General features: G+C 40.5%; 1 protein-coding gene across 1 annotated transcript in view; it reads left to right on the plus strand.

Moving 5' to 3' along the window:
• Positions 1-22,595, plus strand: part of LOC127568103 (potassium channel subfamily T member 2) — a 546,938-nt gene extending 524,343 nt beyond the window's left edge. The window contains exons 29-30 of the mRNA XM_052011419.1: positions 18,074-18,158; positions 20,987-22,595. Coding sequence (XP_051867379.1) covers positions 18,074-18,158; positions 20,987-21,104 — 203 coding nt within the window. The 3' untranslated portion in view covers positions 21,105-22,595. The remainder of the gene's footprint in view (positions 1-18,073; positions 18,159-20,986) is intronic.
• Positions 22,596-23,031: the final 436 nt, after the last annotated feature.

Here is a 23,031-nt window from a genome sequence, read left to right on the forward strand (position 1 = left end):
ACAAGGAAAGTAAATGATAAATGGCAGGACCCTATTGGTATTGGTTTATTATTGTCACTTGTACTGAGCTACAGTGAAAAACTTGTCTTACAAACCGATCTTACAGGTCAATTCATTACACAGTGCAGTTACATCAAGTTAGTACAGAGTGCATTGATGTAGTACAGGTTAAAAAAAAGTAACAGTACAGAGTAAAGTGTCACAGCTACAGAGAAAGTGCAGTGCAATAAGGTGCAAGGTAACAACAAGGTAGATCATGAGGTCATAGTCCATCTCATCGTAGAAGGGAACTGTTCAATAGTCTTATCACAGTGGGGTAGAAGCTGTCCTTAAGTCTGGTGGTACGTGCCCTCAGGCTCCTGTATCTTCTACCCGATGGAAGAGGAGAGAAGAGAGAATGTCCCGGGTGGGTGGGGTCTTTGATTATTCTGGCTGCTACACCAAGACAACAAGAGGTAAAGACAGAGTCCCAAGGAGGGGAGACTGGTGTCCGTAATGCACTGGGCTGTGTCCACAACTCTCTGCAGCTTCTTGCAGTCTTGGGCAGAGCAGTTGCCGTACCAAGCCGCGATACATCCTGATAGGATACTTTATATGGTGCATCGGTTAAAGTTGGTGAGAGTCAAAGGGAACAAACCAAATTTCTTTAGCCTCCTGAGGAAGTAGAAGTGCTGGTGAGCTTTCTTGGCCATGGCATCCATGTGGTTTGTCCAGGACAGGTTGTTGGTGATGTTCATTCCCAGGAACTTGAAGCTCTCAACCCTCTCGACCTCAGCACCATTGATGTAGACAGGTGTATGTACACTGCCCTCTTTCCTGAAGTCAATGACCAGCTCTTTAGTTTTGTTGACATTGAGGGAAAGGTTGTTGTCACGACCCCATTCCACTAAGCTTTCTATCTCCTTCCTGTACTCCGACTCATCGCTGTTTGAGATACGGCCTACAACGATGGTATCATCTGCAAACTTGTAGATGGAGTTAGAGCAGAATCTGGCCACACAGTCATGAGTGTATAGGGAGTAGAGGGCTGAGGACACAGCCTTGAGGTGCACCAGTGTTGAGAATAATCATGCTGGAGGAATTGCTGCCTATCCTCACTGATTGCAGTCTGTTCGTTAGAAAGTCAAGGATCCAGTTACAGAGGGAGGTGTTGAGTCCTAGGTCTCGGAGTTTGGTGACAAGCTTGCTTGGGATTATTTTATTGAAGGCAGAGCTATAGTCAATAAACAATAGTCTAACGTAAGTATTCTTACTGTCCAGATGCTCCAGAGCTGAGTGAAGGGCCAGGGAGATGGCATCTGCTATAGACCTGTTTTGGCGATAGGCGAATTGCAATGGGTCCAGGTTGTCTGGTAGGCTGGAGTTGATGTGTGCCATGACCAACCTCTCAAAGCACTTCATGGTGGTGGATGTCAGAGCCACTGGTCGGTAGTCATTGAGGCATGTTACCTTGCTTTTCTTCGGTACCGGGATGATAGTGGTCTTCTTAAAACAGGAGGGAACTTGAGATTGAAGCAGGGAGAGGTTGAATATGTCCGCAAATACTTCTGACAGCTGATCAGCACAAGATCTGAGCACGCGGCCCGGGACACCATCTGGGCCAGGTGCTTTCCTCGTGTTCACTCTTCGGAAGAGTGATCTTACGTCCTCCACTGTGATCACAGGTTCAACTGCGTTGGTGGCTGTCAGAGTGGATGGTGACAATCCACTTCCTTTTTGTTCAAACTGGCGGCTGGTCAGGGACTCTATTTTGAGTTGGTATTGCCTCTTGGCATCCCTTATAGCTTTACGAAGGTCATACCTCGCTTTCTTGTGCAAATCAGGATTACCAGATTTGTGTGCAACAGTCCTCTCCTTCAGTAGGGAGTGGATCTCCCGGTTCATCCATGGCTTCCTGTTTGGGAACACCTGTATTGTCCTCTTTGGTACACAGTCCTCCACACACTTGCTGATAAAGTCTGTGATGGTGGTGGCATACTCATCAAGGCTAGCAGCTGAGTCTTTGAACATGGTCCAGTTCACTGTCTCAAAGCAGTCACGTAGAAGCTCATCTGCTTCCTCAGACCAGCACTGCACGACTCTCCGTACCAAATCCTGCTTGTATGCAGGGAGAAGGAGCACAGCCTGGTGGTCTGATTTCCCAAAGTGAGGACGAGGGGTGGCTCGGAAGGCATCTTTGATGGTCAAGGGTGTTGGCGCCCTAAGGAGCATAGCTGCACAGAGGAATCTTGGGGTGCAAGTCCACAGCTCCCGGAAAGTGACAACACAAGTAGAAAGGGTGGTAAAGAAGGCATATGACAGGCTTGCCTTCATCAGTCGGACATTGAGTATAAAAGTCAAGGTCGTGTTGCAGTTGTATAAAACATTTGTCAGCCCACATTTGGAGTATTGTGTGCAATTCCAGTCGCCACATTACAGGAAGATGTGGAGCCTTCGGAGAGGGTGCAGAAGAGGTTCACCAAGATATTGCTTGGATTAGATAGTATTTGCTATAAAGACAGGTTGGAGAAGCTTGATTGTTTTCTCTGGAGCAATGAAGGCTGACAAGTATATAAAATTATGAAAGATACAGACAGGGTAGACAGTCAGAGTCTTCCCCCACCCCCCCAACCCCCCACCAAGGTGGAAATATCAAATACTAGAGGCCATAGCTTTAAGGTGAGAGGAGAAAAGTTCAAAGAAGATTTACATGGCAAGTTTTCTTTCTCCCACATGGACGGTGAAAATTTCTTGCAAGCCAGCCACTTATATCAACCTGCTACATTTAATCACAATAAGAATAAGCTCATCCTAAACACCAAATTCACTAATAGCAAAGACATTCCCAGCCAAGATAACCTTGCAACATCCTCCTCATGATCATCTGAGATATCTGTTTCCTAAAGAACCTGATGTATCCAAACTCGCCGAATAATTCATTCCATCCCTTGTTCCAGTCTCTCCCATAACAATTCCTGGGTACATCTGTCCCAGCAGAATATCATAATCTTCCCTTTTGGATACTGGTGAGGATGACAGCTCATCAGGAGAGTGCAGCCCATTACTACCAGTGCCATGTGTTGTGAGTACAGTATTAAAGCAGATAAATGTGTGGCTGGAGGAGAGAAGGCTTTGGATTCCTGAGGAATTTGGATCCTTCACAAGATGGCTTGCATCTCAACAAGAGCAGGATCAATCTCTTTGGGTGAGAGGAGGGGTGGTGGTCAAATTTGCTGGTGCTCTTGTGGAGGGTGTAAACAGTCTGTTTGCCTGGCAGGGGCAGTAGGAACTTTATGGTAGATTCTGACGGGAGAGAGGCAATAAGGGGGTATTTATGAAGGTAAAGATAAAGGAAAAGTCAATCGTATAGGGTAATGATAGGATGCACTAATGATAACCAGTGTAGAAGAGACAATGTACAAAGTATAACTGTGCACCAGTACATTGATAAAGCCATAAAAGCAAAAGGAAATAGGCAAGAGAATTTTACACTAGGTCACTGTAAGGATTTTATTTGGGGGGGGTCAGTAAAAATGGAAACAAAATAACTAAATTTGGTTTACCATGTATGTATGTGAATGTGAGTGCAGTAAATAACATTGGTGAACTACAGATACAGATAGCTGTGTGGGAATTTGAAGTGGTGACAATAATAGAAACTTGGCTCAAAAAGGGACAGGACTGACCATTAAATAGCCCTGGATAAAAAGTGTTCAGGAAGGATGGGTAAGGAAAGAAAGAAGGGGTAGTAATGTTAATTAAAGAGAATATTACGGTGTGATGGCGCTAGAGGTCAAAGACAGAATCTGTTTGGTGAGAACCAAGAAACAGTAGAAGAAACATAACATTACTGAGTGTAATCTACATGTCACCAACAAGGGGGAGCAAACACAGAAAAAGCACACAAATGTATGGCTGGAGAGATGGGGTAGGAGGAAGGGCTTCAGATGGCTGAGGAATTGGAACTATTTCTTGGGGGAAAGGGAGCCCTACAAGCCAGATGAATTGCACCTAAACAGGAACGGGACCAATATCTTCATGGCAGGGACATTTGCCAGTGCTGTTGGAAAGGGTTTAAACTAGATTGACAGGGGCTTTGGGTGCATGAGGGTGGAACCAGAAGGTAGGGATTCAGGAAGGAAAAGGCAATAGTGCAGAGCAATGGCAAGCAGAGTACATCAGGAAGGGCAGAGGGTACAAAGTATCAGAGTGCACCAGCAAATAGGGGAAAATATGATAAATTTAAAAGGCAAAAAAATAAGGTTCTCACAACTTTAGGTCAGTGTGTGGGTTTTACTGGCAGCAGCAAAAATGGGAATGATGCAACTAAATTTGGTTTACCCAACATGTATGTGGTGGGCAAAATGTGGTGGTCTGCAAACACATAAAGCAATGTAGGAATACAATATGGTGACAATAATTAAAATGTGGCTCCAAAAGGGCATTAAATATCCTTGGTTACAATATGTTCAGGAAGGATGAGGAAGAGGGGTTAGCAGTAGTAATTAAAGTGAAAATTACTCTACCGCAGAAATCCCTTTGGTTGAAGTTGAGAAAGGGTAGAGGAAGCATAACAATGCAGGGTGTATTCAATATGCCACCAATAAATGGGAGAGGTGTAGAAGAGCAAATACACAAAAATTACAAAAGTGTAAAAAAAATGGTTACAATAGGGGATATTAATTACCCCAGTGTAAACTGGAATTGTAATGTTGTTAAGGGCAGAGAGGGTGAAGAGAAAGCTAAAATGTATTGAGGATGACCTTCCAGAGCTGTTTGTTACCGGATCTGATTCTGAGCTGTAGGCTGTTAAATGCACCGAATTTTGGAATTAGAGCACCACATCATAAGATTTGGGTTAACTACAGAAAAGCAGGACCAATCCAAAGTAAAATAACTAATTGGAAGAAGATTGATTTCAATGGGATGAGAGTGGATCTGGCCAAGATAAATTGGAAACATAAATTGACAAGCAAAACTCTAACAAAACAATGGACTGCTTTGAAGGAAAGGGTAGTTCAGGTGTGGAGGAGGCACATTCCCATAAGGGGCAAATGGAGAATAGCAAATCTAGGTGGAAGGTAAACTAAAATCAACATATCAGAAGGGTTGAGTTGTAAAGAATTAGGCTGATGATAAAAGAATCAGAAGGGAAGTGAAATTTAAAACAGGCAAAGAATGCATATTAGGAAAGATTAACTGCCAACATAAATGGAAATCCAAGGATGTTCTCTACACAAGGTGCTTGGGCTTTCAGATTGACCCATGGTATTTTATAGTACTCTTTGACCACAGTGCCATTTATACAATTATTGTAGTCTTGGCACCTTTTGCCACCTTTTGTTTTTTCATATGGCTCACAGATAATGCAAATTAAATGCATCCTGGATAAACTTTGTTTCTCTTCAATCTTGTATTGTGAGCCACATGTCAGTTGTTGTAAAACTACTGCCCCATTCTTTTTATCTTTTAATCAGAATTTTCTGAGAATGTCTAAACAAATTCATCTCGTGTCTCTCACCATCAGCAGCTGGTTAATTGTTGTATCTGGGTAGCATTTTCTATATTTGGCTTTGTTTCCTGTTCCTTATTAATTCCTCTTGGATTTGGTTTCTCTTAAATTAATTGTGTTTTCTCTCTATCATGCATTTTAATTACTTTATGGCAGGTGAAGGAATCTTTGATCTTGTTAATAGCATCTTTCTCACGCTAAGGTCTGACTCTAAAGAGTTCTGATCTTGTTAATAGCTTCAAAGCCTAAGGCTTCACGTGTCTGTACTTAAAAACAAGTGTGAACAATTTTTACCCATTGGCTTCCATTTGACCCTGTTTTGTGACCTAAATTAATATTTCTATATCTGAATACTTGTCTTATTGCAAACTTCCAGATTGATGTATTGCAATGTTTAGCTTTTCAATCATTATATTGTTCTGTGTGCAGAGGTTGGTCTGAGTTTACTTTCAACTGAAAATTAATCTTTAATTACCCATACACAATACAATATCCAATACCCTAAAAATCAGCCAAATAACTTAAAAGGAATTTTGTAATAAAAGTAAGAGCCGAGAAATGGAATACAGGGAAGATTTTGGAAGCAGGCACCATTCTGCCACAGTGTTGAAGATGTGCCCCATCTGAAGCAATACCTCTTCACCAGCTGTCCAATACACATACACTGGCACCTAACTGACAAAATGAACATTTTTCCAGCTATGTCCTGTCCACAAAAACCACCACACATCCAATGCAGCCAATACTGTCTATCAGTCTACCCTCAATCATCAACAAACTGTTGGAAGGCACCCAAGACAGTGCTATCTAGCAGCACCTAATCATCAATAACCTGCTCACTTTGGGTTTCACTGGGAACACCTGGCTCCAGTCCACTTCATAGCCTTAGTCCAAACATAGACCAAAGAGTTAAATTCTAGAGGTGAGTTGAGAGTGATAACAGTTGACATTCGTCAAAGAGTCACACAGCACAGAAACAGGTTCATCAACCCGATTGTCAAGCATCCCTTTACTCTAATCCCATTCTTCCCATATTCCCATCAAATTCCATTCCTTCCCCCACCCCTGAGATTCTACCAGTCACCTACACAGCAGGGGCAATCTGCAGTGGCCAATTAACTTTACCAACTCATATGTCTTTGGGATGTGGAAGGAAATCAGAGCACCCAGGGGAAACTCACACTATCACAGGCAGAATGTGCAAACACCATACCAACAGTGCGTGCGGAAGATCAGGATTGAAACTGGGTTGCTGGAGCTGTGAGATAGCAGCCCTACTAACTGCACCATTTTACTGTCCTGATAACACTTGATCACATGTGGTATGAAGGAGCCCTGATAAAAAGTCAAGTCAGTGCAAATCAGGGAAAGCTCTCCACTGGATGGAATAATAACGAACATGAAGGAAGATGGTTGTGGACTAATAATCAATCACCTCAACCCTAGAACATTGTTGCAGGAATACCTTGGGACAGTGCCCTAGGCTCAACCATCTTCAGCTGTTTCATCAACATATAACCCACTAAATTTGACATTCAAAATCAATACCCTGGAGGCTACTATCAACTGAACCATTAACGGGAACAGCCACAGAGAAGCTTTGGCCATAAGAACAGTAGCGATTGATTCACTTCCTGACTCCCCAAAAGCTTACTGCCATCCACATGTACAATAAACATGAATTTGAAGATCATTCAAGGCAAAGCACCCTGCTTGATTAGCACCACAATGCTTCATTCACTTCAGACATTAATGCCCTCCATCACCAGCTGACCATACATTCAAGTGTGTAACACGCCCTTCAGCAACTCACTATGCATTCTTCAACCACACCTCACAGACCCAAGATTTCTACTACCAAGAATGACAAAGACAGCAAGGCATGGGAAAATCCCTGACTGCAATTTCCCCTTCAAGTCAGGCACCATTCTGACTTGGAAATAGATCACCATTGCTTCATGGTTGCAAGATCAAATACTGTAAGTCCCACCCGAACAACACTATGGGAACATCTCGCACAGACAGACTATGAAGAAACTTGGAAATAAGACCTTTGGTTCTCTCTGCCAAGTTGTTGAGGTGGGGCCAGAGCACTGAACCCTATTCACCACCACCTTTTATAAAAGAATATAAAAAGCAAGAGTAGGCCATCTGGCATTTGGGCCTGCTCCACCATTCTTCAAAATCATAGTTGATCTACCTCTAAGCCACTTCCTGCACTATCCCCATATTCTTTGACTCCATTGATAGCCAGATATCTATTGATTGCTATTTTAAATGAACCCAGTAACTGAGCATCCAAAGCCCTCCAAGGTAGAGAATTCCAACGATTCATCATCACTTAAGTAATTTCTCCTCATCTCAGTAACAAATAGTTTGCTTTTATCCTGAGACTTAGTTCTAGAGTCCTCTGCCAGAAGAAACATTTCTTGCATCCAGCTTGTCAAGCCCAGAAAGAATTCTTCTAAGTTTCCATGATACCTCCTCCCATTCTTCTAAACCCTATGGAATACACTCTTCATCTATTCAGTTTCTCTGCACAGGACAAACTTGCATGTCTAGAAACAATCTAGTGAATCTTTACTGCTTTCCCTCTCATGGGAAGGACATCTTTTCTTAGGTAAGCAGACAGTACTCCAGGAGTGGTTCCCCAAGGCTCTATGTGACTGCAGCAAGATTTCCTTACTACTGTTTTCAAATCCTCTTGTAATAATGATTCACAAACTATTTGCTCATGACTTACTGTACTTGCAACTTGGCTTTCAATAACTTGTGTACAAGTTGCGCACACAGGCCCCTGTGAACGTCAGCATTACCAAGTCTCTCATTGTTTTTAAACATACTCTGATTTTCTGTTTTATGCACTGATGGATAATCTCATTTTCCCACATTGTATTCCAAAACCACATTCTTGCCCACTCACTCAGCTTATCTACATCTCCTTTTAAGCTTCTTTCCATCCTCCTCGGTACTCAATTCCTCCCATTTTAGTATCACCTGCAAACTTGGAAATAAGACAGTTTGTCCCCTCAGCCAAGTTGAGGAGCTGGGGCCAGAGCATTGAACACAGCAGTGCTCACCCACATATCACAACCTGATAGGAAAAAAAAGCCATTTGTTCCCACTCTTCTTTTCTGTCTGTTAACCCTCTCTCAAAGAGTGAGAGTATACTACCTCTAATTCATGTGTTCTAATATTGTTGACTAACTTTCTACTGGAACTGCAGGGAATCTTACAAAACATTTCCTGTGACATCCTCAAAAAAATTCCAGCAGAACAGTCAACCATTATCTTCATTTCATAAATCCATGCTGACTCTTTTCAATCCAATTAGTCTTTTTCAATGTGTCTATTTCGCATCCTTCATTATAGATTGCAGACAACTGGCGTTAGGCTAAACAGATTGGTGCTTCCATGTTTCCTCTCTCCTTAAACAGTGGGGTCACATTTGCTACCCTCTAATCCACAGGAACAACTTAAGGACAGTAGGGAATGAGAAATGCTGGCATTGCCAGCAACATCTACATTCTTTAAATGAATGGAAAAAAAACAAGTTTCTTTCTGCACTCGACACCATTTTATTGATTACATCCTGGGACGTACTTGTTTTGTTAAGTACGCTGTCATTGCTTTTTGTTTCCATTTTCAACATTGGAAGCTTTTTAAAAATGCCTGGCAGGTGTTTCATTCGGGACTTCAGTAATCCTTGACCTGAAGCTAAACAAATGTGCGGTTTTTGTGAAGTCAATGATGATGGCTTTATTTGAAAGAAATAGGTGTGCCTTTTCCTGCCCCCCAATTTTAAAGAAATATTGACCTTCAAATCACAAACCAAGTGCCTTGACCCACAGACCTGAACCATTAACTTCATATCTTCTTGCTGCAGATTTCTCTCTGAGGCCTAACCTGACGAATATTTCCAGCATATTTCTGCTTTGCCCACCAGATCACGGAGTGGTCTCCATATCCCATCCATGTGTGCTGCTTCATCTTGTTGATGCCAGAGTTGAATGAGATGTAAACCAATACTACAGGCCAAATGGTCATTTCTATCTTTTAGGCTGAATTTCACTGACAATTCACTTGTGCTAAGTTCAAGTGAAGCTTTTAGGAAATAATTTGCATTGCAACCTTGATACTATAACCCAGATCTATATAAAATTGCATAAGGATCTATGAATAAAACTGACTGGTCATAGTTATGTTATTGAAGTTGTCCATAGCAGTGTTACTTTCTAAAGACTCTTCTACCAGTTAATCAGTAGAGAAATAGTGTGAACAAAGTTTCACTTTCATCACTTATATAGGGTGATTGGTACTTTTTAATGTGTGTCGGGAACCTGAATTCAAGTCAGAGGTGAAAAGCTTTAATTTGTTCAATGCTAAAGAATATCTGAACCACTGGTTATTTTCTGTTACAGAACCAGCACATATGGGCAGTAAAATCATTCTTAAGTTACAGAAACATATCTTTCCTAAAATGAAAGTTCCATGCAATGCTGATTAACAATATGGGAATAAACCAGCATCAGAAGCAACACTGTGGAGATTTTTTTTCGTGATACTGCCCAAAAATTCAACCGGCTGAATCAATTAAGGCAAACAATCTTTGTTCACAATGCTATCATGTCATCATCAGTAAGATACATTTTGGATCATTTAACACTGGAGATGAAACTACTTTGTCCAATTAAGGATTTCAGTTGCACACATCATTTACGGCATTGATCACTTTTATGAAGAGCACAATTTGTATTTACTGTTTAGAGTCTGTATAGAACAAAGTTGCGCCATAATAATATGCATCAGAACAGTAATTGATTGCAAAGCAATTGAAAATGAGATTGTCAGATTCTTCTTACTATCAATCTAAACAGAATTTTTTTGGTAATGATTTGGTGCCATCAATTAGTCAGACTGCCTGCCTTCAGATCAGAGTTCTGAAATTCATGGGATACTTCTTGTTCTATAATTCACAATATTTGTCTTCACGAATCATTGCAACTTGCCTTTTATTAAAAACAAACCCTGCCTATTTAAAAGGCAATATACAGCATTTAATTACTCTTCAAAAAGCAAAGCCTTAGGATCTTTTTGTAGTTGTCTATTAGAATAATATGCCGAAACCCACTTTTCTCAATTGTTCCTTCTTGAGCTATATGTTGCTCCCTTTATTGCCAACTTGTGGCTTATAAGAATGCTATCACATTTTCCAGATATATTTGATGTAAATACATTTAAAAAAACATTTTTAGTGCAGTTTTGTAGAAAAAAGCCTGAAAAGGTCACATTGTTTATCTGATATGTGGGATAGGTTTCTGTTCTTAGAATATCCAATATCAGCATTAAGTAAATGGAGGGAGATCTGGTTTGGTCAGTACTTCTAGTGAGATTATAGTATCATTCAAAAGCAGAATGCTTAGAATCTCAGTAAAAGTGACTTGATTTATTCATGGTCTCATTATGCATTGTAGGAAAAAGAGATCATTCCTATTGGACAAACTGAACAACATAAGAAAATGGAAGGGGAGGCAAGGTGGCGTGTGTGTGTGTGTGTGTGTGTGTGTTCACCTTAAAATACTAACTGAAGAGAGTTGAATTTAAAAGTTATGCAGCAACTGAGTAAGCTTTGTTTTGGATTCATCACAGTGCAAAATAATCAAGAAACTATGAAAAAGCTCAGTTTACCTAGAGGAAGTCTTGCTGAGAGATGGCTGCTTGGATGTACAATAGCCAAAATGTGCCATTGAACCGATATCATTTCCTTGTCAAAGTGGTCACTTGAAGATGTCATTGATGAATTCGAAATTACATGAAAACTTAATCATTGAAACAAACATTTTCTTTTGGAATTAGTTATGGAAATTTCATACCAGTATAGTACATCACAATCAAATGAGGCAACTAAAGAGAAATTTATTAGACTAAATAGGATGTTGCGAGATAAATCTGACCAATGCAAAACATAGCTTGTCTTGAGTAGAGTTTAATAAAGTTAAAATCAGTGCAGTTTATATTCAATTTTAAGATACTGAATTGTTTTATGTTATCTAAAACTATTCATTGCCTGTGGCACAGTAGTGTAGCAGTTAGCGTAACGCTATTACAGTGCCAGTGACCCGGGTTCAATTCCTGCCACTGTCTGTAAGGAGTTTGTACATTCTCCCCGTGTGTCTGCGTGGGTTTCCTCCAGGTGCTCCGGTTTCCTCCCACATTCCAAAAAGACGTACAGGTTAGGAGCTGTGGGCATGCTATGCTGGCGCCAAAAGAGTGGCAACACTTGCAGGCTGCCCCCAGCACATTCTCAGTAACGCAAGAATACGCATTTCACTGTGTGTTTTGATGTACATGTGCCTGATAATAAATATAAAAAAGTATTTTAAAAAATGCTGACCTTCTTTCAAGGTGACATGGTCATTTTCAAGCCCCAAAATCTGCTGTCAAAATAATAGTACGACTAAGTGTTGACAATTATTTATATATTAATGATTCAGCAGAAAGATGCATGATTAAATGCAGAGACTGATAGGGTGCTGGTGGAAATGCACCACACTGCCTTTAGTTTTGTGGAACCAATGTTTCACCTTCTGGTTCCAATTTGAAATACATTATGCAGCATGGGCTTCTGAATTTCTGTGGCAAATGTAAAATAAGCTTTCCACACAAAGTTAGGTGATATCATCTTACGTCTAAATACACTTTTAGCAACATGATGTATCTTAATTACTGCCCGTCAATCTCTCTGGCACTGAAAATTAGTTAATACAAGTGTGGTGCATCATTCCTTCAATCTTTCAGTCTGAGTTTTTTTTAAAATAAGGGTCATTTTTGTTCTCCTTTCTTGCAACTATTTCTTTCTCTCTAGTAACTAGTTTGGCATTAGAGTTTTCCACACCTCTCCCTGACAAACAATGCACTGTCATCTTGTGGTTCCACTATCTGATTGTTAACGGGGTACACAAATGTTCTGTAGTGGCAGTTTTGTGCCTTTTCTCTCTCCCACTTCTAACGACTTGCCATGTAGAATATCATGATGATTGCACGGCAAGAGCAAGCTTGTCCAATGGCAGACACTGTTGTCAATCAGACACAGGAATGTCAGGCTGATATAAACAGAATGCCTTAATCTGTGAGCCAGGAACTCAACTTTAAACACCACCAGAGAAGCAAGTGCAGGGAACCCCCAAGACTGATAAATTTTAGCCTTGAATGAACTGAGATTGATTGATTTCCAGGGGATCAATGAGGAAAGTGGACTTGAATAAATTATTAAATTACAATTCTGGATTTAATTTTGTATCCTCTGAATTTGTCATCTGAATTTTATTCAAATGTTCTTCAAAAGCAACCATGGCTATCTTGAAATAATCTAAGTTTTTACCAAATAGCAGAGTGAATTTAAGGGAGCCTTCAATTGTTTCATTGCTTAATTATGGCAATGTAGGCTCACATTACAAATTTATTTATAAACACAATGATGTGGATTTTCAAGGTTGATCAGCAGATGAAAAGTAGTTTACTTGTTTCTCTTCAAGATTATTCCCAAAGGATGGTGTGATGACATTGATTGCAATAACCTCATTATCCCTGCTTGCCTAAGCTGCATAACAAATGATCATTGCCGTTGAAGAACATTTGAATAAAATTCAGACAACAACTTGCAGGATACCAAAACTGAATCCAGAATTGGAAGTTAACAATTTTAATGAGGCTAGTGTTTGAGCATGGAGGAGCCTCTAATAGACTGTCACAAATGCAGATACAATAGATGGTCATAACCCTAGGTTTAAGTCACCCAAGAGATAACCAATAGTCAGAGCTAGAAACATCCCACATTAAATAATTGGAGACTGAAGGAAACACTGTACTTTGCTCTGCACAAGGGGATTATGAGTCTTAACAGTAGTATTTTAGCACAAACACTGTGTAATCATGTGAAAATAGCCTGAATCTGTCTTTTAGTTCAGAAGGATATCACACATGTACATGATGGATGTGCTGTCCAAAATGCATTTTAGGGAGGCAATCAGAAATTGAATCCAATTACTATACACAAATATCCATAATGCATTTCAAATCAATGGGTGTGAGACAGATAGCTTTCCCATCAAGTCTGGAGTCAGGCAGGGTTGTTCACTCTCCTGTCTTGTTTTATGTTGCATTGAACCCTTTGCTGAATCCATCAGGTAGGATGAGAGCATAGGAGGAGTGACATTGCCAGGCAGTGGAGGCACCCAGGTCAAAACCTCCCTGTACATGGACGATGTTGCCGTCTTCTGCTCGGATCCATGGTCAGTTTGGAAACTGACCAGCATCTGCAACCAGTTTGAGTCAGCATCAGAGGCCAGAGTCAACTGTAGTAAGAGCAAGGCCATGCTCCTTGGCAACTGGCCCGACCGATCCAACATCCCCTTCACTGTCAGATCTGACCACCTGAAGGTGCTGCGGGTCTGGTTTGGAGGGGCTGAGGTGTGTAACAAGAATTGGTTGCAGCAGATTGGGAAGGCCAATCAAAAATTTGGTCTGTGGAAACTGCTTTCTCTGTCAATAACTGGGAAGAACTTGGTCATCGGGTGCGACGTGCTGTCAGGGCTGCTGTACTTGGCACAGGTGTGGCCTGTTCCCCACTCCTCTGTCTCAGTAATCACCCAAGCCATCTTCCACTCCATCTGGGGGTCCAAGTTGGAGAGGGTCCAACAGGTCGCTATGCACAAGTGCCCGGAGAATGGGGGCAAAAGTGTACCCAATCTTGCCCTCATTCTTATGACCACCTTTGGATCCACGCACAGCCTAATGCAGCCACACACAAAGTACGTGGACACCAAGTGTCACTACGTACTGAGGTTCTACCTGTCCCTGGTGTTGCAGATAGGTGAGGCCCTGTTGCCATCCCTGTCCCTGTGAGATGGACATTGCTGCACTACCTGTCATTTGTAGAAGATTTCTTCCAAGAAAACACCTTCGACCACAAGTCCATCAGGCAGTGGTCAGCATGGGACAGGGATGTTATGGATACGGTGGGGTGGTCCCCTGAGCAAACTGTCCAAATCATCTTGCAGAATGCCTCATCGCCAGAACTCACCAACTCTGAGAGGAGGCTGAGAAGGTAGGGGCAGGTGAGGTTTTTCTTAGAATTATTGTTCCTATTAGCTGGGATGTCAGTTAGGGCAGTGGTATGCTCCTCCTGCAGGATGTGGGAGATCAGGGAGACTGCCAGTGTCCCCGATGACTTCAGCTGCAGGAAGTGTGCCCAGCTGCAGCTCCTGATTGACCGTGTGAAGGAACTGGATTGGATGTTTTTAGGATCATCCGGGACTCTGAGAGCATCATAGACAAGAGTTTTAACGAGGTGGTCAGACCCAAGGTACAGGCTGCAGATAGCTGGGTGGTCACCAGGAGAGGTAAGGAGGAAGAGACAGACAGTGCAGGGTTCCCCTATGGCCATTCCTCTCAGCGACAAGTATACCCCTTTGGATACTGCTGGGAGGTGGAGTGGAGAAATGATCTATCAGGGCACAGCAGCAGCAGCCAGGTCAGCGGCACTGTGGCTGGCTCTGAGGCTCAGCAGGGAAGGGTAAAGTCAGGCAGAGCAATAGGACATTCGATAGTAAGGGGGACAGACAGGAGATTCTGTAGCTGTGAAAGAGATGCCGGGGTCGTGTGTTGCCTCCCAGTTGCCAGGGTCAAGGATGTCTCAGAGCAGCTGCAGAACATTCTCAAGGGGAAGGGTGAGCAGCTAGAGGTTGTGGTGCACATTGGCACCAATGACATAGGTAGAAAGGGGGAAGAGAACCCTTGCAGTGAGTGTAGGGAGTTAAGAAAGAGGCTGAAAAGCAGGACCTGGAAGGTAGTAATCTTTGGATTACTCCCAGTGCCATGTGCTAATCAGGGCAGGTATAAAAAGATAGAACACATGAATGTGTGGCAGAGGAACTGGTGCAGGGGGCAGTGTTTCAGGTTCTTAGATTATTGGAACCACATCTGGGGCAGGAGCAACCTGTACAAGAGGGACAGGTTACATTTTAACTGGATGGGAACCAATATCCTGGCTGGGAGGTTCGCTAGTGCTACTCGGGAGGGTTTAAACTAGTTTGGCAGCGGGATGGGAACCAGAGCATCAGGTCAGAAAGTGGAGGGATTGAGAGGAAAGTAAATGCCACGACCAGCAGGAACAAGCAGGAGCAAGGTAATAGACACAATGGGATGGACGGGTTGAAGAGTGTGTAAGGGTGATGAACTTTGAGCATGGATCAGTACATGGAGCTATAATCAATTCCAGCATTTTCCCAATGTCACATAAGCTAACTGACCCATAGCTTCCTGATTTCCCCCTTTCCTGAATTGTAGCAATACGTTTACTATCAGAGGCAAAGCAGTAAAAGTTTATCAGGTCAATTTCTGAGATACAAGGGTTGGCGTTTGAAGTGATGTTGAGTCTTTACTTACAGGAGTAAAGAAGAATGAGGTGATCTTATTGAAACACAGAAGGTTCTGAGAGAATACATCCTCTAGTGGAGATGTAGAATTAGAGGGTCAGAGTATGACGGTTGCCCATTTAAGATGGAGACAAGGAGGAACATTCTTTCTCCCAGAGGGTTGTGTGTCTATGGAATTCTATACCCTGGAGAGCTGTAGAGGCAAGATTGAAAGACATTTGAAAAAGGAGAGTGCAGGAAAGTAGTAATAAGGCCAAGGATTGGATCAGCTTTGACCTTACTGAATGGTTGAGTAGGGCAGAGGGGCAAATTGGTCTACTTCTGTTTCTTATGTTGTTCTGTTATAAATTTTATTGTAATATACTCTTGCAGTTTAAAAGATTTTTTTTTATAATACATGCACTAGACTTCAGGCAGAATGAAATCCTGTCAACATTGGAAATTGCTGGATGAATCTAACTTATTTTTGGTCGTGTTACTCTGGTAAAACAGTCTATGCTACCAACTTTAAACTGAATGGCAAGAGTAATTTTTCCCAAGGAATGTTCAAGTCCTACTGGACCAACAAAGCTTCCAGTGAGACATAGCAGATGCTGCTTGCGTGACTAGCACAGTTAGCCAGCTAACATGTATTAACTGCCAGGCACCTACAGCACGGTGGCTTTGATTCAGCAACAGCTTTGCACAGCTCCAGGCAGCTGCCTGAGCTTTGTTGCAGAGAATGCTAGGAATGCATTAAGTGGGATTTGGGGAATCGCTACTAAATGATGCAAGACTACAGAAAAAGCCTACAGAAAGGTTGTGACACATCTTGTTGTTAACAGATTGGAATACCATAGACCTCTTTTGTGTATGACGTATATGGTGGTGGTTATGGCAACATGTTGCACTTTACTTAGCCCTTTAATGTATCTACTGTATAAACTTTCAATTCCAAGCCTCTTTTTAAAAGTTAGATTATTGTGGGGAAATAAATGAATACTGCATGTCCAGATCTACCATACAGAATTTAATTGCAAGAGTGAATCTGGAGAAAATCAAAGGACTACTCACAAGACTGCAGAAAATACATAGAAATTAAACATTTACTGCGAAATACAACCGCTGACAGACTCCATGAAAGACTGGGAATAAAGGGCTGTATTTCTACAGTATAATTAACTGAGTATTTAGCTTAGTTAATTAACCTATGGTTCCTGGATCCATGATATGATTGTACTTATCCTGACTGGAGCACAAGAGCTGAGAATGGAAAATGTCTGATAATTAGTACGCACTAATCAGCAGCACAAGGAGGAAATGTTCCATGACACATCACTCACTGGCAAACAGGTGACTGTGCCAGGAACACACCCACGCTAGTTCTTTGCACATCCCTGGAAGATGTAAATGTGCATGGTATTATGGAGATAAAACACTTAATTCAGTATTCTCAGATTTTATGGCAAGGTTTCTGTGAAAGACCATAGATGGAGAAGGAGCACTCTCTCAATTTGCTCCTTGGGTAGAATAGCTCCCACCCAATACTTCGACACAAAAAGTTACAGGTAACGTGCCTTTCCAGTAAAAGAAATGTCTTTAGCTGTAATACTTTGCCAAAATTAATTTGTATTTCTTCCATTGCACAATTACATTAATTTGTTTTCAGCATTTCTAACCTGTCCAGTACTCAAATTGAAAAGTTAAAAATTGCAGATAGTGGAAATCTGAAATGAAAAGTGTTGGTCAGGCTGTGTATATGGAGATAGAAATATAGTTAATGCTTCAAATGTTAACTCTGTTTCTGTCTCCACAGATACTGCCTGACCTGTACAATACTCTCTGGGCTACTCCTAAAACTAAATCCCTAGGTGTAATCTGATAACATTGTTTATTTTATATGGGAAATGTTGCAAATTTTCTAAATATTAACAGATCATTTGAATCTTGATTTTCTCACTGATATTAGTTAGGAAACCCCTGGATATTGATGATTGAGGAATGATATCGTGAGTGCTTCTGGCCTAGAAGAGAATTTGAAAGTGAAGCAGTTGTGGCACCACATTATCCTGAGAGGTAGTGGTCACTGCTTGGTGGAGGTGCAACATTTGTTAATATAAGGTTGCAGCTTGTACAACTGAAAATGTCCTTGCATTTTGTTTTAAAGATGAAATGAATGATCACCAGAACACTCTGTCATACATTCTCATCAATCCCTCACCGGATACAAGACTGGAACTGAATGACGTTGTGTAAGTATTCCACTGATTTCATTTTATTTTTGGAATGTAGATGACAAATAGCTTCTCGCCAATCAACTTTTACTTGAGGGACAAGGTTGGAGAATTTTTTTCCGGGGCACCATCTCCCTGCCTGTTCTAGTCAGACAAATAGTCAGCAACAAAAGGGGACAACTAGCCATTCATCATACTTGTACCTACCCACAGACTGACAACAAGGTCTGAATTGGCCCAATCCCCACAGGCTATCTGTGGAATGTGTGAGCACGTCAAGCAGCAAGGAGTAACTTTAACCAGTTAGGTTAAATGATCTTCACTGGGACATGTGGTCTTAATCAAAGTGTAATTCCTCTTGTAGAAAGCAAAACAAGTGGAAAAAAAAATGGCATTGTGCAATAAAAATGACAGGAAAGGAAAAGCAAAAAAAGCAAATCATTCTAATTCTTTTTAAACTCCAATAATTAATTTCATAGATTCCAAAATTGTAAATCTGAATTTTCAGCACAAGAGGTTATTCAATAGTATTTAATCTCAATGCCGAGTTTATCAGTGAGGTACCTAATGTTGCTAAACCTGGGGAAGACCAAGCCATATTAGGATTTCCTCAATTTCTGCACTCAATTGTGCAAAATTGGCTCCAGAAGTTGTCATTTGATTTATTCCATGATAATGGTGAACATTGATTATTATTCTTATTGCAAAATCACAGCCATCACCTACACTTCTAAGAAAAGATCCATGGTAGAATATACTGAATTTAGCTTGTCAGTTGGCCACCCGAGATAGCTCTGTAATTGAGACCTTATTGCTGCTTTCAAGCACAGCAACCAAAGGGCTGATTTTTATTGACAGCTCCATTACAAAGATTAGGAACGGAGGTGGAGTATCCATCCCCTAGAACTTGCACAGCAATCCAATTAAATCATTACTGATCTGCACTTTAATTCCATTAACCCACCTTTACTTGATATCCCCAGGTAGACTTGCCTAACAACAAACCTATCAGACTTAAATATTCATATTTCCATTGTTACAACTGCCATCATCTTCAGTAGAAGACCCTCCTGGACTTCTACATACAAATGTGTTGAAGAAGTGCCTCCTGATTTTGCTCTTTACTGTCCTAGCTCTAATTTTATCTTACTAAACTTCTATGACATCTTGTATACCTCAGTCAGATCCATGCTCAATAGCAGAACTATTCAGACAGATGCAACTTTGAAAATGAAATGGACAATGTTATGAGGTGTCAAAAGGCTGTGTACCTCAACCCATAACTACTGAACTACTACATAAACCTTGTATAGTAACTGGAGGTGCAGACCCAGTTAAACCTTCAAACCACTCAAATGGTTAACGGTGGATTAAATCACAGCAAAACCAAAATCCACCCTGAAATATACATGACTTGATGCTAATGTAGTAAAAATACTTTGAAAAATCATTGACAATGCTTGTTATTTACTATCCAAATCACAGCTACAATTAGCAGTAGCTCTCTCAATCTCCTGGAATCCAATAAGAAGCCCAAAAAGTTTTGGCAAAGCATCCGCTGGTGCTGTGCTCACTATTTTATATCCAACATTACTGACTGTGTGTTCAGGGACTGGGCTTAGCTGAAAATATGGTTTCCATTTCTTTATGCAAATAGGCTGGATGCCTGCTGTGGCCCATCTGCCAAGCTCATTCAGTCCATTACCTTTTTCAAATTAGGAATATGTACTGAAGGAGAGGATAATATTTATTGAAGCAAAAATCATTTTTGCATACTTAACCCTCAACATCTTTCTCTATCCTTCCTCCACCACCACCATACCCCACTTGTAAAAGTGGTGCTCACAACTCATAATACTGGATTACATGGTACACATAGGATAGAACTGACTTGAGACAGTGATTACACAAATTAGCAGTCAGCAAGAAGTTGGTGAGCTGCCTGCATTTGTTAGTCGTGCAATGCAGTCTGCCCACACTTAGCTCCCTTCATGATTTAATCCCTCCCTCCCCTGACCCTTTTCTGCTCTCCTGTGGCCCAGCAAACTTTGAGGTCCCTGTTGGATTTTGGAGCTCTCTATGGCTGGATTCTTAGAGCTGGACAAATGTAAAAGCCCAGTAGAATTTTTTTTTTGCTGAGAATGAGACTCAACATACTTAGACCTTTACCTCTACCAGATTTATTTTGCTACATCATACAGGATTAATGTGACAGTCTGGTGGAATAGCCCAAGTAAATGCAACTCCTCTCCCATTTATGGAATCTGAATATGGTTTAAACTGTGAATACAAGTTTTTTTTTAAATATAGCAATCAAGTCAATGAATAACCAAACATCTTGAAAACAGCCTTTTGAAATGATAGTATTCCTGAACTGAATTATTATAACTGTGAGAACTGATCACAAAATGACTTGAGCAAATTTATTAATGGTTTGAGTATTTTCAAAATTGAATAATGAGCTTATCTTGAGATAAATATGATAGAACTTCAGCAAGTTAATACTTTTATTAAAAAAAAATTTGAATGTCATCCATATCCTCCCATTACCTTACTTTACTTTGTTCCACAAAACCTTAAACCTCTACATTTTGATGGATTTTTTAAGTGCAGAGCAAATAAAGATTTCAATTATATTGTTTAATTAAGAACTTGGAATAAGGAGATGTACATTCTAATTGCAACATTTATTAATAATGCACATGAATAGTAAATGTCAAAGCAATTTCTACAGGACGTAAGGCATTAGGGCTTTGAATTTCTCAACTTTCTTCCTGTTTAAATAATTTTCTATCTTTTATATTCCTTTGTTCAATTAAATTTCTCATTCTTCTTTTGTGTCACAGCTACCTGATCCGGCCTGATCCTTTGGCTTATGTCCCAAACAGTAAACCCAGTCTCAAGATCAGCACCTGTGAGAATAGTGAAGGAGGACGGGATACAAAGGAAAACACCCAGCTTTAGTTAACTGGTCAGCGTTGTTGGAAAGATCACAACAAATTTCAATGAGAAGTTTTATGGTTGTCAGCATTAACTTAAACTGGGTAGGAAACAAACACATTTGTGTTTGTGACTTGTTGGAAACACTGTGGCCGTGACTAAATCAATTAAACCAATGTATGGCTGATCAATCTGACTCACGGATGAAGTCTCAGAGTGATTCAAGTAAGCTTGAAGCTTTTCATCAGTACCTAGCCATGTGCTATCATTGTGGCTCTGTTTCTCAAAAATGTTATTATTATCTAGGAAAATACATGTAATGGAAGAAATGCAGTGAAATTAAATCCATTTCTAGCCATCTATCTGTTGCAGGGTATTGAAATCTGACAGCAAATAAGTCCTCATTTAATAAGCACTAGGAATGCATCTGTTAGTGGAAAAAGGCAATTAGGAATTAACATATTGGTATTCAAGGGTTAATTTGGAAGTAGTCCCACATATTAGTAGTTGAAAGGTACACTGCTCTCTGTATTTTGTTCTCTCAATATAAAATAATTTTATAAACCTTAAACACCAACTAATAGCTCAAGTCAAAGGAACAGTGAGCAACTTACATTAGCAGGAATTCTCCTATCCAATCTCCCTCTCCACTTTGCCTGTTCCAGAACCAAGTTTATTTCCCAGGGACCAGTACTTAATGCAACACAGCTGGGGAGACTGTGGTAAGAAGTCATGAAATATCACTGCGGAGCTCTGTCGCAATGTGGCACCGCACTGACAATAGAACAATAAGTAGTTTCTGAAACTTCCATAAAATTGAATGCCAGTATCCATACACACCCAATCAATGCTAAATGGCCAAGACTAACCTGTAATTGTCTTAATTGCCATCCTCCTTCTGACCATTATCTTTTCTGATACATGGACATCATGAGGCTTTATTTTAGGCTGCTCACCCTGCAGGCATGGTTCCAGTGTAACATGGTCCTACTGCATTTTACACCACTGCTCATCCAAATGACACCAACTGCTCTGGGCACCAGTGCAGGAAATTTGGGCAACCAATGTCTTTGATGGATAGTTGTAGAATTTAGCCAATTGTCTTTTAAAAACAAGAGCAGGGACTTTAAGGGGACAGTAACTACCAATAACAACAGCTAGGATGTGTATTGAACACAATACTAACCACATCTCCATGAACTTGAAGTGTAAACAAGGATGACTAGTATGTAATAAATATCAGGCATGGACCTTTTTAGCATTTGTGAGAAAATTACTCAAACATTTTCTATTAAATATTATAAAAAATGTAATATATGTAATTTGCCAAAAAGAGTAACATTATATAAACTATACTATAATATATATTAAGTATTTTTTGTTTACTTCTCTTTTGACTGACTGAACAAAGGCATTATTGTGTGGTCCTGAATCATGAATAGAAATATCACAGGTTACCTCACTGACAGGTAAATTGTTAACCCAACAGGATAAATGATGTGTTGTAATACTGAACCTATAGCTGATCTGTTATTTTGACAGTAAAATTGGTCTGAAATTAGACAGGGACAAATCAGGCACATATTAGCCATGATCCTGCCTCTAACTTATTATCCTGGAATGCAACAACATCAAACTCGGAAGCAATGCTTCCCATGATTGTCTGGCCTTTTGAATAAGGAACCCCAGACCCACCACCATTAAACCCTGGAACCTTACCTTTAAGTGAATCTGGATTCTTTGACTTTGAAACAAAACTCATGTAATTTCAAAATTGTTACTTCAAAAGGACTCCTGTCAAATATGTACTATCAGATTAGACAGAACTGAAAAGTGCAGTTTCAGAAAGTGTTTTGTTGGTCTTCAATAGTAATCCTCCAGTATTTAATTGATATTGCTAATTTTAAAAATACTCACTTTCCTACAATTTTTGTCAAATTCCTAATAACAT

The sequence above is a fragment of the Pristis pectinata genome, chromosome 3 (genome assembly GCF_009764475.1).
Source record: "Pristis pectinata isolate sPriPec2 chromosome 3, sPriPec2.1.pri, whole genome shotgun sequence".
NCBI lineage: Eukaryota > Metazoa > Chordata > Chondrichthyes > Rhinopristiformes > Pristidae > Pristis > Pristis pectinata.